Genomic DNA, 18310 nt, shown 5'->3' with positions numbered 1-18310 from the left:
CCACCATACCCCAGGTACTCTTGGGGAACCATAAACTGTCAAAGAGGTTCAAACTTCTCTTCAGGGACTACTGGATGCTGTAGGAGACACCAGGTACTCTTGATTTTTTTTACTTGAAAAACATAAATGCTATCAGCAAATGCTGCATTTGTAAATTTTACGTCAACTACACTGCAAAAACTGTCCATCTTACCAAGTTTTAAAATCTTATATCCAGCCAAAAAGTCTTTTTGATCTTGTTTTGAGACTGATTTACTAAACAAGAACTGATTGTGTAAGAAATCAAATTAAGTCAAAATTTTCTGCCAATGGAGTAAGAAAATTTTACTTGGTAAGATTCTTGAAATACGTAAAAATTGAGTCAAATCAAGTATTTCAAGAATCTTACCAAGTAAATTTTTCTTACTCTACTGGCAAAGACCACTTAGAGTCAAATTTTCAGGCTAACAAGACAAATAAAACATTCTGAAAACAAGATTATTATTCTTACACAATCAGTTCTTGTTTAGTAAATCAGTCTCAAAACAAGATCAAAAAGACTTTTTGGCTGGATATAAGATTTTAAAACTTGGTAAGATGGACAGTTTTTGCAGTGCAGTGGTAGGATTTTTTTTCCAAACATAATCACACTGTATACATCTAATAACAAATAACACCCAACTGAACTTAAGAAACAGAAAAATGACTAAAACTCATTCAACATTCCAGATGCTGATCAAAAGTTAGGTGTGGTAGTAGATTTTTTTTTCTGTTTGGCCTTCAGAAGAGTCGGACACTTTTTGCTCTCTCTCCCTAACCTTCCTCTTTTCCCTGTTTTGCTGCCAGAGCAAGCCCTTCTTCTACCTATCATTCGACAACAAAAGAACTATGGATCTGGTCAACTGGTCTCTGAATCCAATTGATACCATTTTTTCCACTCTGGAGCGTGGGGAGCGCAGTTGTCCCAGTGGAACTGTCGGGGCCGAGCATGGGGGTGGTATCTGATCTGCCTGGCATTGAGGACATCGAAGACGTTTTCATATTCGTATTTATGATAATCGGATTCCTGCTGATCGGCTGTGGAGGAGTTCTGGATTATTGGAAAATGAGAACGACACTGACGGTGGTCTGGGCCTGTGTGAAGCTGTCAGTGACCCTGGATGAGATCTCTCGCACAGTGAACGCACAGACTCAAACAATGGGGGCGCGGGCCAAATGTGGTCCCTGGACTTTGCTAGGACCGCAGCCCAGCAGTGTGCCCGTGAGGAGTAAGGCAACATCTGGGCGAAGTTCATACGGGAGAGGCGAGATGGTAACAAATCTGGATTACTGGCATTTTTGCAACACAGAGTGTTTCTGTTTAAAGGAGTGGAAGAAAAGTCTGATGCTTGCTCTAAAGAATTTATTCCTATCATCGGATTCCCACAGATGTGACCTTGGTCACAGCTGATAAACCTCCCTGGATGATATGTTTGGATGAAGCCTTGATCCACACCCACTCCCTCTCCCCAACCCCCACCTGTGTCTGGACCCGGTCTGGAGGCCTGGGTGGAAAAAGAGAAACTGAACTCTGGTGAACTGCGTTTGAATGATAACAACTGGTTTGGACTCTGAAGGTCTCTGATTCGGTTCAGGCACTCTGCCCTGGATGTCACCGGCTCCTCTGCACCCCTTCCCCCTTCCATATGTTTGTTCCCCCACCCCCTCCCTCCCCCTCATTAGCTGCCCTTTTGCAGAGTGTTTTTTTATTGCGATGCTCGTGTGTTTTTGTTTCGAATTAAACTCAGGATCAAAGCTCTTTTTTTAACTTATCCTTCCTATGTGTGTGTATTCTAAACTGCAAGGCAGCGCACTATGTTGCGCAGCGCCCTTGACATTCGTTCCCCCGTGTCTGTCATGTGTGTGTGTTTCTCCGGATGGATGTTCAAAACTGCAGTTTCGTTCTGCGTTGCATCTTGATGTTGTGTGTGAATGACAATAAATGTTTCTCATTCTGATGAGAATATATTTCAACACATATTCCAAGCTCTAGATATCATGCAAGATAAGCATTAACATTGTTTGTTAGTAAAATATCTTGTGAACCAAAAACCAAGAAAATTTACTCAAAGTCATGGAAACTTACATCCATGTTAACTTGGATTGTTTTTTGTTTTGATGAACAAAAAAGGCAGGTCTGTAAGAAGAAAAAAGTAACAAAAACAATCTGCAGGAAGGTGAGCTGAGCCCGATTTAGACTCCAGGGGTCTCATTTATAAAGGATTGCGTGGAAACCATACTAAAAGTGAACGTACGGCCAAAAGGCAGAAATGGCGTACGCCCAAAAAAAAAAAATTCAGATTTATAAAACCGTACATACGCATCTTTCGCTGCACCTTTCCTTTATAAATCACAGCCGCAAGTCAGAGTTTGCGCTCAAGGTCCCGCCTCAGGTTCTACCCTCTACACGCCCACACTCAGCCATAAACAGTCAATGTAAAGTACCTCATGAATGTTAAGATGTATTTAAATCAGTCAGCTGACCAATGCCAACAAAAGTGATTGGTTCAGACACGCTCCTTCGTGAGTCTGGAGGATGACAGGTGCTGACTGACAGCTGCTCACGTGAACAGAACGTCTGTAATTGACACAGATGTTCCCTCATTTTGCTTTAGAGTAATCTAACGATTTTTATAAAAAAAACCTCAGCTTCAAATTAATTTTCCATCAGAGCCTGCAGGACGATAAAAACAATAAATTAAATGTCAGATAAAATTAGAAATAAGTCCACCGCTCTTCTCCTCATCCTCTCCCCTTCCTGCCTGCTCTGTTATCCGCGGCAGACACCCCCGCCCCGCGCACGCACACGCACGCATCCCCCCGCGCGCGTGCGTGACAAACACGGACTTTAAACGTGAAGGTTTATAACATCCACACTGGCGAGGTGGATGCGCCCTGCGCGTGTATCCAAAGCTTTTGNCTCAAAACAAGATTATTATTCTTACACAATCAGTTCTTGTTTAGTAAATCAGTCTCAAATAAGATCAAAAAGACTTTTTGGCTGGATATAAGATTTTAAAACTTGGTAAGATGGACAGTTTTTGCAGTGCAGTGATAGGATTTTTTTCCCCCAAACATAATCACACTGTATACATCTAATAACAAATAACACCCAACTGAACTTAAGAAACAGAAAAATTACTAAAACTCATTAAACATTCTAGATGCTGATCTAAAATTAGGTGTGGTAGTAGTTTTTTTTTCTGCTTGGCCTTCAGAGGAGTCGGACACTTTTTACTCTCTCTCCCTAACCTTTTAAACTCTTTTCCCTATTTTGCTGCCGGAAAAAGTCTTTCTTCTACCCATCATTCGACAACAAAAGAACTATGGATCTGGTCAACTGGTCTCTGAATGCAATTGATACCATTTTTTCCACTCTGGAGCGTGGGGAGAGCAGTTGTCCCAGTGGAACTGTCGGGGTCAAGCATGGGGGTGGTATCTGATCTGCCTGGCACCTCTTTCCATTGAGGACGTCGAAGATGTTTTTTATATTCGGATTTATGATAATCGGATTCCTGCTGATCGGCTGTGGAGGAGTTCTGGATTATTGGAAATTGAGAACGACAGTGACAGCAGTCCGGGCCTGTGTGAAGCTGTCAGTGACCCTGGATGAGATCTCCTGCAAGGCAAATGCACAGACTCAAACGATGGGGGCGTGGGCCGAAGGTGTTCCCTGGACCGCAGCCCAGCAGTGTGCCCGTGAGGAGTAGGCAACATCTGGGTGAAGTTCTTATGGGAGAGGCGAGATGGTAACAAATCTGGATTATTGGCATTTTTGCAACACAGAGTGTTTCTGTTTAAAGCAGTGGAGAAAAAGTCTGTTGCTTGCTCTAAAGAATGTATTCCTATCATTGGATTCCCACAGATGTGACCTTGGTCACAGCTGATAAACCTCCCTGGATGATACGGGGAGGAAAGCATCGGTCCACCCCCTCCCATCCCTTCCCTCAACCCCCACCTGTGTCTGGACCCGGTCTTGGAGGCCGTGTTGGGTGGATACAGAGAAGGTGAGCTGAGCCAGATTTAGACTCTAGATGTTTTACTGCACTAAAATAAGTTWATGTTTTCACATATTCTTTAGACACACTAAACTTGTGTCAAAATCATTTGGTGGATTCTCAATACATTCCACCACTCAGGCTGTTGTAAAAATTCATTTTCTACATTTCCGTTCAAACCTAAACCCATCCTAACTTCCCATGAGTCACACCCACGCAAACCTCCAAACCTTTGTGATTTTACTGCTGTCACACTTTGTGTTTTTAATCAGCTACGACAGCTGTTGTTGCAGTGCCTGAACATGGCGGGACAAACTCTGTCCTATAATCTTGTTGCTGTGTAAGCTCTCACTCAACATCACGAGTGTGTTTCATCAGCTTCTCTCAAACTTCCAAATCAAATCAGCCGTCAGGTTCCAACAGTTCCTTCGTGGRAAGTAACACTCATTTCAACATGAATGAGATCATACAGGCTCAGAGTGTGCTGACACATTTATTTTTTTATGAAATTCTTGTTTGAAAAAAGWCAAACACTTTAGAAGTAAAAAGAAGAGGAAGCCTTTTTTTGGTTATTGCAGGGAAATTCAACTTCAATGTCTTCTTGATTCTGCAGTTCTAAATTTACAGGAAATCAAAGAATGGATCCAAAATAAAGGAGCTRAACTCTTCTTTACCCAGCCACCTTTGAATAAGCTGAAAGGCAAATAGGGTACTGTGAACCAAAAGCAGCCGGGCAGGTGGGGCAGGTAACCCACCAAGGAGAAGGCAAACTCTAACTGCAGAACATGGAGACAGAATGGTAAAAAATACAACTTTGGGACAAGTTTTAAGACAGAAATTGATGATAGATGTACCTGGAGTAACCTCTGTATGGTGGACATGTATCCAATCATCTACTGTTTTACAGTTTTGAAAGGATCTGCAGGTGCAACAGTTCTGCAGCCATGGTGAGAGAGTTGGTTTTGCAACTGTGTATCTCAAGCTGAGATATAATCTACATGTGGCATCTCTCAAAGGCCTAAGTGTATACAGAAGGAAATACTCATAACAGAAAGCCAAGCTGCTATTCGMGCTCTCCAAGGTCCACACTTTCCTGGCTTAAGAGTGCACTGAAGAAGTCAACCAAATGGGAGGAGATAACGGTATTGCTGTTAATACCCGGACTGGTGAAGGAAAATTTATTCAGYTTAACACTGATTTTTAATGCGCTGCACATTCTTGTTTTTATWTAGAGATCTAGGCTTTTTGATAATSTACATGCATAAATGCCTATCTTTATGTGCCACGATTAAACTGTGATTAGCTGAATGACCCGTGCTGTGGGCCATCTTTAAACAGAATGTACTTTTAAAAAGACAAGCCTTATCACCATAMAACAGACCAATATTTAATTATTTTCACATTAGAGATCAGATTGTTGGAAAAGGGTCAAGACACTAGATAGAGAAGGTCCTCCCAAGAGATGTGACATTTTGCCCCTGAAGTGTGGCTATTTCTGAAAGATGATGGATAAAGATGTGCTGTGTTCATGATTCTTTAACAAAATATCCTGAGACCAGAAAAAAGGTCTGTATTTTGGTCCAGCTGAATGTATTTTTATGGCTTTATTATTTGCAACAAAATGTTCAAATCTAAATCTGAATTTGGCTCCTGGTTCGAGGCTCTCCTTAACATGTTTCTCACACTGGCATTAAAGGTAACAAGGGAGCTTCCAAAAGCTGGCAGTCAGGTCCTTCTTCAAAGAACCAGAGCCTGCTGTAGGCACCCCAACAACACCATGCCACACCATGCTATGCCATACCACCCCACCAGTCAAGGTTGGAAACACAAATATTAGTTGCCTTTTAAGCTAAAATGAAATGTACCGTAGTTCATTTATGTTTTTTTTTCCTCCACCTGTATTGTAACTATTTACTGTACGTATGTGCTTTGCACTCTGATGTACAGTATCTCCTATCATTTTTCTGTTCTGGTTCAGACAAAAGTGATATGAGTAAACTTTACTTACAAGCATTTTGTTTTGCTGCAAATACTGGTTGAATAGTTACTTTTAACTACTAATATGCTTGACTTGATGAAACACAAAAAAAGTCAACAAAAGGCAGTTCAGTCTGGCCTCATGGTACATCATAGCTAAACTGAAGCCACTAATGTGGGCTAAAATTTCCTCATTCCATTGAAACTGGTTAGTGAGAAACATTGGGTACTTTCAAATTTACACTTCTTTTGGTTTGTTACAAATATGGCAGCTCCCATGTCGGAGCCTAACCTGGTGGAAAAGGTGGAACCAATAATATGTAACCATTTTTGTTGCAACCTGTTTTTCAAGACAACCATTATCAACTCAGGTTAGCTGTTTATTTTCTACATACTCACCCATCCAGACTTCTCCAAACTGTCCAGCTCCCAGTTTCTTTACCATCTTTATTGAGTCTTTGGAAATCTCCCAAGCATCCTTGTCCCAGGGCCTCTGTACTTTGGGTTTGAGACATGGGCGTTCTAGTTTGCGGCACAGGCCATCTGCTTTGGCTGAGAAATAAACAGAGACATCCATCTTCATAATCAATATGTACTATAYGACCTGATGCATCTCAATAATCCAGGTAGAAAAACAAAAAACTAAAAAGCMTTTTCTTTGTCAGGGCAACGAGAGCTTTCCCAAACCTAAGGCCATTAATCAGTTCCTGTGCCTGTCTGGAGTCCTTAAAGKGGGGTTGTAATAATGTTATTAACAATTAATGTCCTGATGCACTCTCAATATTACAAGTAGAAAAATCCACTTAGGCAGAGTCCTCTGGTTCGTCTTTGTTGAAACGTTTCATCTCTCATCCTAAAAATTTCTTCAGTCTAAGGAGGCAAACCTGTTGTTCCGTTCAGGACCTTCGCATATTGGATCAAGCAGTTTGTGGTGACACTGAAAACTGGTTGTTTTCTTGCAAAACAAGGACCATCACCTGAACGATCAGTAGTTAGGCTGATGGTCCTCTTTTACATGTGAACAAACAGTTTTGATTGTCATTTTGAGCTTGTTTATCCACCATGTAAATCACTGCTTATGAGGCTGAGTTTACCTACAACTCCTCACTGAAGAAGTCTCGTAGAGAGGAGACAAAACATTTTCAACAAAGAACCTGTCCAGAGGACTCACTCAACCTAAWAAATGAATGAAATAAAATAGGTAACCTTTTCAAAACAATAGTACCACAATTTTGCTTCCAAGTATGCAGGAAAAGCTCAAATAAACAGCCTTATGAGTTAGCATAAAATAAGATTTGTTGAGCTGAGCAGCATTTATAAGGCAAGCTTGAGATCAGGAGGTTGCAGGTTCAGATAGCCTGACTGACACAAAAAAATTGCGCCACTGTGGGCCTTTAACTCCCAGCTGCTCCCTGGGTACCTTAGAATCCTACTGCTTCACATAAAAAAYGGTAAAATGGACTGTACTTGTATAGTATGTATTYTATCCAACCAGGATACTCAAATCGCATGTGTGATGGGGGAAATGCAGAGAACTACTTTCCCCATTGGGGATTAATTGAATATATAAAACAGTAGATTTAAAAAAAGGGAAAAAAGCCTGGATCTTAGTAATGAATTAGTGAAACGATGATTGTGTCATGCTGTTGTACATTGAATATCTGAAGATTACTACCTATCCTTAATTGTAAATATTTCTCAAAGTCTACTAAACATGGGCAAATAAAAAAAATAATTCRTGAAGCCATTAAAATGCCAACATGGGTCATTTTGACCTAAAGGCAGCACGTTAAGGTCTTTCCTAGGATTTCAACAGGATTTCTTGTTGTTTTGCCACCTTGTACTGAATTCCCTACCTCTGAGCTCTCTGCAGAGATAGTGTTGTAAACAAGTCTACAGACCACAACACTTCTGTTAAACCTGACTACACACTTYTCTCTTCAGTCCCAGAGCCATACTCACTGTGATAATGTTTGATCATGCTGCTGATGTCGGGGAAAGAGATTTTGGGAGAGATGTAGAAGCCGCCRTTGTCCAGTTTCCTGATCTTATAATGTTTCACTGAATCCATTTTTTGGCCGTCAGTGTCTCTGATTGACAGTGAGAAGTTTCCTGATGATAAAATGATGTAGAAATCCAAATAATTAGACATGTTTGATCTAAATGWTGCGTGTCAGTATGTTTTTCTGAACTGATCTTTTTTCTTTAAACACTGTTGGGATATTTGTACCTTTTGACGTCTCGCTTTCTCTGATAAGATAAGACCCTAGTTTGTTTTCAGGTGCCAGAAGCTGCCTCTCTGCATCCTTACGGGTGATGTCTTTAAAAAACCACCTGGAATAAATTCAGGATACTTTTTTAAACATAAAATTCTACATTTTAGTGATAAGAACACAAACAAGTGAAGGTAGTGTTTCAAATAAAATAAACTAAAGCATAAATCATCGTCTTAAATTGTAACTCCACATATACTGTAAATCGTGATAAATGCTGTTATTAGAGAGCAACTACTCACTCTTCTGTTTCCATGGTGTCAACCTGAGCGACATAATTAGATGGGATGAATCCTTCTTTGCCTGATGTCAGAGACTTTGCTTTCCACCAGTCACCATGTCTAGAAATAAACATAAATACATCTTATTCTCAGGCAAAGTGTCCTGATATTCTCCTGCATCTTGCTTGATTTTGTTATTTAGAATTTGGGTATTTAATTTAGCATTAAACCTTACAGGTGTGTTTATAATATTTTTAATTAAACTATAATTATAAGTACTTTGACTCTATATGGCAAATTAGGAACTTGTAAACAACTTTGAATTTGATTCTAGTTAACTTGAGTCACTTACTCTTCTAAGACTTTCATTTTTTCTCCTTTTTTAAATCCCAAGTCATCAGGACGCGTTGTTTCATAAGAGTAAAGGCCGATTACTATTTTACCAGGTCCATTGTTTGCTAAGATAGAAAAAGAGAAAAAAAGGTCATGTTGCATTTGACAAAATACATAAGTTTACCTCTCAGGTATCATCATCAAACGTGTGTCACATTGTAAGTGCAAATACATGGTAAAGATATCTACATTTATCAAAGGTAAACTACAAAATATCTGCATTTATGTGAGATAGTGGTGAAAATAAAATTATGCCCACAAATATAGTAAGAAGCTTTATGGATGTTTTTCATAAAACACAAAATCTGTCAGTAGTACCAGTGAGGTTTTGTATTTAATACTTTTAGTCTTGTCATAGTTTTCATTCACAGAATAATGAAATTTGTGAATGTGTCCTCAGTGTGTTAGGGCTGTTTGCTTGTAATCAGATTACCTATGACAGGTGTTAGTAGGTCTGAGCTTTAAATAAGACATGCTAAATGTGGAACAATTCAGACTGCGCCCAACAATAAGGTTCAAAGTTCAACATAAGTTCATGATCTCAAAGGGCCAATTTAGTTTATAGCTATAGCTAAACATAAAGCATAAACATAAAAGCATGAGTGATCGCTAATAGGCTAACAATATCAACACTGTATATGACCAAATAAAAGACCTGTGGAATAACAGGTATTTTGCATATAATTAAATTTCAGATGATCTTTAAGATTTTTTGATTTTGAATTTTTTGGCCTGTGAATCATCAGGTTTCTAAACTCAAGGAATGATCCAGTGTTGTGTCGACAGATGCCAGACAGTTTAGGAAAAATAGGTTGTATGTTTTTGGTGGCTCATTCATCCACTCCGGATGTTATCATCCATGAAATGGATGTTATTAGGTGTTATTAGTCCCCTTGAATGGCTTCAGAATGTCCCGCCTGTAGCAGGTTCCCCCGTACCATAGAATGGCTTCCGATTGTCAGCTGGTTAGTATGACGAATAAGGCCACTATCTGGTTAATACGAGGCAATAAAAGCACTATCTGGTTAACATGAGGCATTAAAAAACTGGTTAATATGAGGCTTAAAGCCACTAAGGTTAACTTTAGAGCAAATGACATGGTTAGCGCTAAAGACTGCTCTCCAACGGATGTATATTGTGGTCTTCCAATAGGGCAATGGGTAGACTGTCAGACCAAAGAGCAGGAGATCAGGTTTCGAGACCGACACAGATACAAAAAGTTTATTACAATATATTTTGGTTATTTACACATTCATTGTCATTGATATATTAAACCACTAGGGGGCACTTTCGGGACAGTCTGAAAGCGTAGAAGGCACAGTAGGGACCCTCTGAAGCTATTGCATGGGACTGATAACACCTAATAACGTCCATTTCATGGACTGATAACATCAGAATCCCCTGGCTCATTTGGTCGAGTTGTTGCCTCTCAGAAGGTTGACTGATCGAATCCCCCGCCCAGGACCTTTCTGGGTAGAGTTGGCATGTTCTCTCCGTACGGGTACTCCGGTTTCCTCCCACAGACCAAAAACATGACTGTTAGGTTAAATTCTAAATTGTGAGTGTGGATGGTTGTTGATCTTTATGTGACACTGTGATGGACTTGCAATCTGTCCAGGGTGCACACCACCCCTCACACATTGACTATTGGATATGGGCACCATAGCCTTGTCTGCTCAGAGATTATGAAAATATCAAATTATTGTTTGTATATAAAAATTACCGAAACAAGTCCGCTTTGTATACTTTTCTTTTCCAAAAAACATTTGTAAATCAACCATCCAACCAGTTTCTCTTAGATGTTCTTAGATCTAGGCTAAAGTTTAGAGGTGATTGGGCGTTTGCAGTTTCTGCCCCAAACCTTTGGAATGGTTTACCTCTTAGTATTCGGTGTGCAGAGACTGTTGAGACTTTTAAACCTCTACTTAAATCTAACTTTTACTCCCTGGCCTTTCATTCTGGTAGACTTTGAGATTCTTTTAAAGATAATGTTTTTAATGTTTTTCTGTATTTTAAATTGATTTTATTGTCTACATTTATGTGTTGTTCTGTTGTTTTATTAATTCAACTTGATTGTGAGGCACTTTGGTCAACATTTGTTGTTTTCATTCATTTAGCTTAATCGTGAAGCACTTTGGCCAACTTTTGTTGTTTTTATGTGCTATATAAATAAATTGACATTGACAGTGACAAATATTCACTTATTTTTTATTATTTTGATGAATAAAGAAAGGTTGAACGCATCTTTGGGAAAGGTGAGGAGTAGCTCTGCTTGGTTTGTAAGTAAGAAAGAGGAGCTTTGGGGATTATAGGCTAGGAACCACTGAACAAACACCAAATAAAACTGTATTTCTTAGCACTAACAATTAAGATATTGTTCATCTGCTGTTCATAGATTGTTTCATGTTTTTTTTTATTGTTTTGTTTTTTGTCTTCCACTTGCCCACTTTCCTGGAAGCTAAGAAAAGGGCCATTCTGAGTTCAATAGTTTGGAAAGATAGGAACAGGGGAGATGAAATGTGATACAAAACTGTCCACTGTGTGCACTAAACCTTCAGCTCACTGAGACAGCAGACTGAAAATATAGAGCACGTACTACTCAAGACTGGATTGTTGCACCTTTTTTGGCTGTTGGCCAAAATGTTTGACTTCATAGAAGAATAATAGTTGAAGTCATGGTCACAAATGTTGATGCCGTAACAACAAAAAAACAAAACTCATTGTCAAATCCGACTATGTAAATATGCTGTAATGTTTGAAAACTATTGTATATTTTATACTGTATTTTTATGTCACAGAACATGAGTTTCCAATCAGTTTGTTTATATAAAAATATGAGAATTAATATGTTTCAGGTTTGATCAAATTCAACATTTCCGTATTTTATAAAGAAATATATGAGTCAATGTTCTGATGCTTGTGGTGTGTTTTGGGGTAAACTATCCAAGGTATTATATTAAAGTTGAAGAGCTTTGAAGCAAAGGGTTCTAACCAGATTTGACCCAAACAAAGAGGATGTCTTTAGCAACATGTAGTCTTTTTTTAGGTTTGATGTGAACCACAGAGGGGGGTTTCTGCACTTCCAGCACGTGAGCTGGTGTGTTTGCAAAGACTACTGTGTGGATTACAAACTGAGTGTCATTAGGAAACCTACACAAAGAAAGATTTTAACATGAATACAACTTTTGTATGTAGTTATAGTTTAGTTACTTCAAATTGCTGTTTGTGAAGGTTCGGCTCAATGAAAGACAAAACCCTTTATTGCTGATACCTCACTTCATTTTCCTCTTTAAGACCACAGCCAATGTGGTGCCTCAGAGCTAAAGACCTATTAAAGCAGCCATAGACTTTCATTTTTATTTTATTTTTTTTGTCCCACATGTCAGGAAGAGTAAAGCCTCATTATGAGACACATTTACTGAAACTAGAAAGTAAAGGAAAAAAGAAATGAAAAAAAAAAAAAAAAGAAAAAAGAAAAGAACTGCGGAATACCTTCCATTTTCTGGAACACCTGACCAGGTAACAGGGTGTTATTCTGCAAAGACCAACAAAATACATGTTAGAAAATGTTTCAATCTACATTAACGCCATTATTTGGACATACTGTAGCTTTTCAGAATCTGTTCAGCTCAGCTTTTTAAGAAGGAAGTTCCCTGAGTTAGGAAATGTCCGAGTCAGTTTCTTTGAAATCACTCTGAAAGGTAATGGAAAATATTTTACTTGACTCATTTTTTTTCTTACTTAAATAGACACATCTCTAAACGTGTTTCATTAGTTTTCCCATCAGGATTATTAATACTTTTGACCTTTTAACTTGTTCAACTTTAAATCTAAGCTTATAAAAAAGAAAAGTATGACAAGATGCACTTGCCTTCAGTGCATTATGATTTTCTTTTCTTTTCTTTTCTTTTCTTTTTTTTTGTTTGTTTGTTTTGGCTAGAAACAGCCACATGTAACATTTGCCTCTCCCCGGCCCAGTCTGCTTACTCTGGTGACTTTTGGTTTGGAGGTGGGGTCTTTGACGTATGGGTCAGGTTGTGCGGGCTGACGTTGGATTTTCCCCTCCAGCTCCAGCCCGCCGTTCAGCGTGGACTTCAGACAGCCCATCCTGCCTGCAGGAGGAAGTGAGAAAACGGAAGAATGAAGTGGTCTGTTGCACATTCACAGTTGCTGAAAACAACAAGCTTTGGCTTCAAACACCTGGGACTTTATAGCTCCTGCACTTAGGCATGTCTTAGTTTTTCTTTCAGATGGATTGCTTCTTGTTTTCTAGCTGCTAAAAAGCTGAAAAGGAAAGGCTATAAAAGAAGAAATACATTAATGTAGTGAAACAAAAAAGCTGGAAGCAAAAGGTGTGTTCAATAGCCTTGTCAGCTCATAAATAAATCTTGGTTGAATGGTTGTTTGAGCAGCAGTTTTTTGCATTTTAAGGGTAAAACTTTCTGTTGAAATCCACAACCCAACATCCTTCTGAACAGTGGTTTCACCCACAGATTGGGCCTGAGTCTGCTGACATCAGCCGACACCGCTCAGGGACAAAAAACAGAAATCTGCAGACAGCACAAATGGAGGGACATGTCACCAGCAGCAGGCTGCAGATAGATAAACTGAGTTTGGTGTGAGAAGAATCTTTTTCCCCAACAGCAGACACACCACATGAAGCAGTTTGGATTTCAAGACGCTCTCAACCTTCTTAATGTTGCTGTGTGTGTTTAAGTGTGTGCATCGTTAGTAAAAAAATTTTCACAAACCACTCAATAGATGTCACGGAAACATTTAAAAACWAATAACTGGAACAACAATTATAACYGCTGATCATTTGGAGTTAACAATTCAAGATGGCTGCCACAGCCTAAAATAATAATAATAAWAAAAACTGCTCTGTGTATTTTACAGCAACTGAGCTAAAACTTGTTGTGTAAGTATATGGTCCAAGCATTAACATGTGTAACATCGTGAGAAACTGCAAGACTGCATGGAATTGTTCAGTGTTTTATTTTTCTTCTAAGCAAAACAGACCTCTGTCATTCACTAACATAAGCTGATCTTTAGTCTGAAACTCTGCTTTGAAAGGCGGTGGGCGACATCCTTTCCATCAATAAGAGGTTTTCCAAGATGTGAAGGATGGTTCCATAAGTACACTTGAAATGATTCAGTCTGTTTTTCCTAAAAGATGAATGCAAAAACAAGAACTTTTATTTCCTTCTCCGTGTATTCAGTGAAGAGTAGAGCGCTCTGACTTCTTCCACCACAGTTATACAAGCTGCAGAGCAACAATAAATGCTCTAAACTCAAAGGTCCTCAGCTGCCAAACTGACAACCCAGTAAATTATGTGAAAGATTACAGCATCTTTAGAAGGATATTTTGACCAATGGTACATTTTTGCCCACTTTTGTACCCTAAAAATGTTCCCTTATTCAAAGAACTGCTTGAAAATGAGAGACAGATTCAGATTTCACTGCAAAAACTGTTCATCTAACCAAGTTTTAAAACCTTATATCCAGCCAAAAAGTCTTTTTGATCTTGTTTTGAGACTGATTTACTAAAGAACTGATTTTGTAAAAATTACAATCTTGTTTTCAGAATGTGTAAGATTATTTGTCTTGTTAGTATGAAAATTTGACTCAAATTAAGTGAAAACTTTCTGCCAATGGAGTAAAAAAATTGACTTAGTAAGATTTGAAATAAGAAAAAAATTGAGTCAAATCAAGTCTTTGAAGAATCTTACCAAATAATTTTTCTTACTCTATTGGCAGAAATTTTTCACTTAATTTGAGTCAAATTTTCAGACTAACAAGACAAATAACACGTTCTCAAAACAAGATTATTATCTTTACACAATCAGTTCTTGTTTAGTAAATCAGTCTCAAAACAAGATCAAAAACACTTTTTGGCTGGATATAAGGTTTTAAAACTTGGTTAGGTGGACATTTTTTGCAGTGTACACAGTTAATTGAAAATGAATAAGGCCTTGCACTCCCTTTCAGCTGGACCAATACTGACCTATATTTAGTCATTGAGGTATTTAACCCAGAACAGGGAAATCAAAAAGTTTCTTATTCACAATCTTCTGATCAAACCACTCCCTCTGGGGCAAAAGGCATCACTGATGTAGAAGGCCCTTCCTGCCAAGAAGTTTGGTCTTAGTTGTGAAATCTGATGGAATGACTGTTGTGTTAGTTTAAGTCATATTTCAACTTATCTGTCCCTTTAAAAATGATGGATCGTACTGAGATGACCCATATGACGAGTCACTCAGAACAAAGCACACACTATAGTCAGGGCTTAATCACAGTACATAAGAAATGTGATTATAAAAATGGTTCAGGCATCTCAACGAAGAACAAGAATGTGTAGTGCATTTAAGAATCTGTATTAAACACACTAGAGTACAAACAGGTGGACAAAACAAGAATTAAAGAATTCAAGAAAACTTTATTGTCATTTCATCACATTTTACACGAGGTGGAACAAAATTACATAAACACCATCTTGGTTAATTCCAAAGGCCATGAAAAGAAAATTATAAAAAGTGGCAACAAGATGAGCTGCAGTAACATTGTTCAATAAAGCAGCCTGGATGGTTACAATAGCAGCAATATGGAAAGTTACCAGGCGTTGGTAAAGTGTACCTTTGTTTCTAACAGTGTTAATGATAAATAAAAAAAAAAAAACTTGCAAAGAACTAAAAGACATAAACTCGTGTGAACTGAGACATAAATCTTGACAATATAAAATAAAAAAGTGGTGAAAGATCACAGAAAGGAGATGGAAGATATGAGATAGCTGATGAGAGAGCAACAGCTTGCTGCACATCTTTAATATTTTAAACTCATTTTTGTACGAATGTGTATATAAATACTTTTAAAAACAACATGATGCTAAACCTTTTGATCAGACTGTGACCATATTTCCTCATTTGTGTGTTAATGACTATTTCTATTGTCCTAACCATTACGATTACACAAATCAGAACATTATTATTTGGTTCTTTGCATATTAAAACTGGATGGACAATAAAAGGTTGTTGCACTTTATAATCCACCTGCTCTCAGATTTACAGGTGCTGTAAAAATCAGAGACGGACATTTCTGTAGWGAGCCTGATTCAGCTTCCGTGTTATTATCAAGTTCAAACACGAGGGTCTGTTCAGCTGATGTGTTAAGAGGTGGTATATGTGTGTGTATTCATAGTTGATTCTAATAAATCAAATTAAAGTTGGGATGAAATCATCAGTCACCTTTCAAGCAAGAAAATCCTCTCATGATGACGATGGGGTGGTGGACATTTTGCTTAAACCGTGTAAAAGAGATGAAAATCYATCCAGTGGCTAATCAGATATTTTACTAACACAACAGACTAAAYAACAGTTACCTGCTATTGTGCTGAAATCTGATCCCCTTAAATCTGCCCCTGATCTTTCAGCTAACTTAAGTGAAACAAACCAACACTTTCAACTTCTCTTTWTTTCTCCGTTTCTGCAGTTCTCACGCTGTCTTTTCAGCACTTCTCCCTAAGCTGATGGCTACAGTTTAGTTTTACAAGAAATCATGAAACATCAATTGAAATAGCAATACAATGTGTCATGATGCAAGTCACAACCACATTTCTTTTTTCTTAATCATCAAAAACAGGCACCAGGCAACAGAAAAGCAAGTGATGACAAATTTCTCTTTGAAATTCTACTATCCTATTTGGTTTTAGAGCTCAGTGAACAAAAAGTCAATTAAATTAAAAAATAATTTTAATAATTTGTAATGCATCCACAGTACAATTTCCTGGAGAGATTAATACATATGACATCATGCATGTGAATGTGGTTTGTTTAATTATAGACTACTAAAAACAGATCTGTTACTTTTGTTTTCCATCAACAAATTTTTTTATTTGTTATGACCATTCCAAAGTCACTTCTCATATAAACATCAGAATATCCTAAACATCAGCAACCCACATGTGAGTTCTGGTGCTTTGCATATTTGTAGGGGTCATATATTGTATGTTACCACAATGCAGTATCTAGTTTGTTTCGTGCTAATAAAATGTCTCTTGAATCAAAATTTTAAAAACAATTTCAGTCATCAGATGTACCCCTACCTACCTACCTACCTACCTACCTACCTACCTACCTACCTACCTACCTACCTACCTACCTACCTACCTACCTACCTACCTACCTGCCTGCCGGCCTGCCGGCCGACCGACCGACCGACCGACCTACCTACCTACGCAGCTCAGCTCAATTCTAGTTTCCCTTCACTGCTCCGTCTGGGATTTCTCCCATTGACAGGGATTTCGCTGACAGATTTTTGTCCGGGCCAATCAGAGAACAGAACGTCAATTTTCTGCACAGTGTTTGCTTGTAGTTTATTTTACCTGGGCCAATCAGCAAACAGAAGGAGGAGCTTTGAACAACGTCGACTTTCTGCGCAGTGTCTGCTAGTTATTTTAGCATAAGGCAGTGGGGGAAGTGAATGAAGCCAGTCTGTGTTGATAAGGCTTCCAAATTAAATTAAATTTGTCTGACAAAGCARCAGCTCTCATTTACAGTCGTCTCGTTTGACCTGTAATTCTCTCCTCTCAGTAGGGTTGTTTACAGCACACGCGATTTCCGGTTAGCTTCTTAGCTTAGCCTCCGTCACAGTGACATATGTCGCAGCCAACTGATCCAATCATTTTAAACTTCAGCAGAGGCCACGTCTCCTGCAGGAAATCGATTCTCTATGCATCAAGTCCAGACCCTTGTACGAAGCAAAGTGAAAGACAGGGTCTGGTTTAAACCAGGCTAATCTATCTATATAGATGGACAGAGATTTTTAGAAATACAAACCAATAAAGTTAGTTATCTCTAAGCATTGGATGCAGTAGAAACATGTTCACTATTAATGGTTGAACAGTTCCATGTGTTTGACTGAATAACTGACAAACCAAAAGAAGGGAAAATAAATAGTTTTTCTTAACTTTTTATGCACATATTGGATTAAGAGCTCAGGGCTGGTCAGGAAACTTAGACTTTTGGACTCAGACTTCTGAATTTACAAGGCTGATCCAGCTGATTTTTCTGACTTGGAAATTCAGAGTACAAATAAAATGCGCCAATAAACCATGTGTTGTTTTCCAACAACAGGTAAGATATTTACTGTTCACAACCTTCAAAATAACGGCTCAATCGCTTTAAGGCTGTAACATCACCTTCAGCTCCTCCTGAGAATAAGCTCAGTGATGTTTCCTGCAACATATTTACGTTTCCTGCACCGCAAAAACTGTCCATCTTACCAAGTTTTAAAATCTTATATCAGCCAAAAAGTCTTTTTGATCTTGTTTTGAGACTGATTTACTAAACAAGAACTGATTGTGTAAGAATAATAATCTTGTTTTCAGAATGTGTAAGATTAGATTGGAGTAAGAAAATTTTACTTGGTAAGATTC

At 38.4% G+C, this 18310-nt stretch overlaps 1 protein-coding gene across 1 annotated transcript in view; it reads right to left on the bottom strand.

Moving 5' to 3' along the window:
* lyn (LYN proto-oncogene, Src family tyrosine kinase) overlaps window positions 1-18310 on the bottom strand; it is a 33413-nt gene that overhangs the window by 12902 nt on the left and 2201 nt on the right. Inside the window, exons 2-8 of the mRNA XM_014004470.1 lie at window positions 12868-12992; window positions 12373-12415; window positions 8840-8945; window positions 8509-8607; window positions 8224-8327; window positions 7956-8105; window positions 6393-6545 (exon numbers count right to left, since the gene is read on the bottom strand). Of these exons, the coding sequence (XP_013859924.1) occupies window positions 6393-6545; window positions 7956-8105; window positions 8224-8327; window positions 8509-8607; window positions 8840-8945; window positions 12373-12415; window positions 12868-12987 (775 nt within the window). The 5' untranslated portion in view covers window positions 12988-12992. The remainder of the gene's footprint in view (window positions 1-6392; window positions 6546-7955; window positions 8106-8223; window positions 8328-8508; window positions 8608-8839; window positions 8946-12372; window positions 12416-12867; window positions 12993-18310) is intronic.

This window comes from Austrofundulus limnaeus, unplaced genomic scaffold (genome assembly GCF_001266775.1).
Source record: "Austrofundulus limnaeus strain Quisiro unplaced genomic scaffold, Austrofundulus_limnaeus-1.0 Scaffold24, whole genome shotgun sequence".
Classification (NCBI taxonomy): domain Eukaryota; kingdom Metazoa; phylum Chordata; class Actinopteri; order Cyprinodontiformes; family Rivulidae; genus Austrofundulus; species Austrofundulus limnaeus.
The sequence above is the reverse complement of the archived record's forward strand: the minus strand, read 5'-3'. Positions and strand labels throughout refer to the sequence as shown.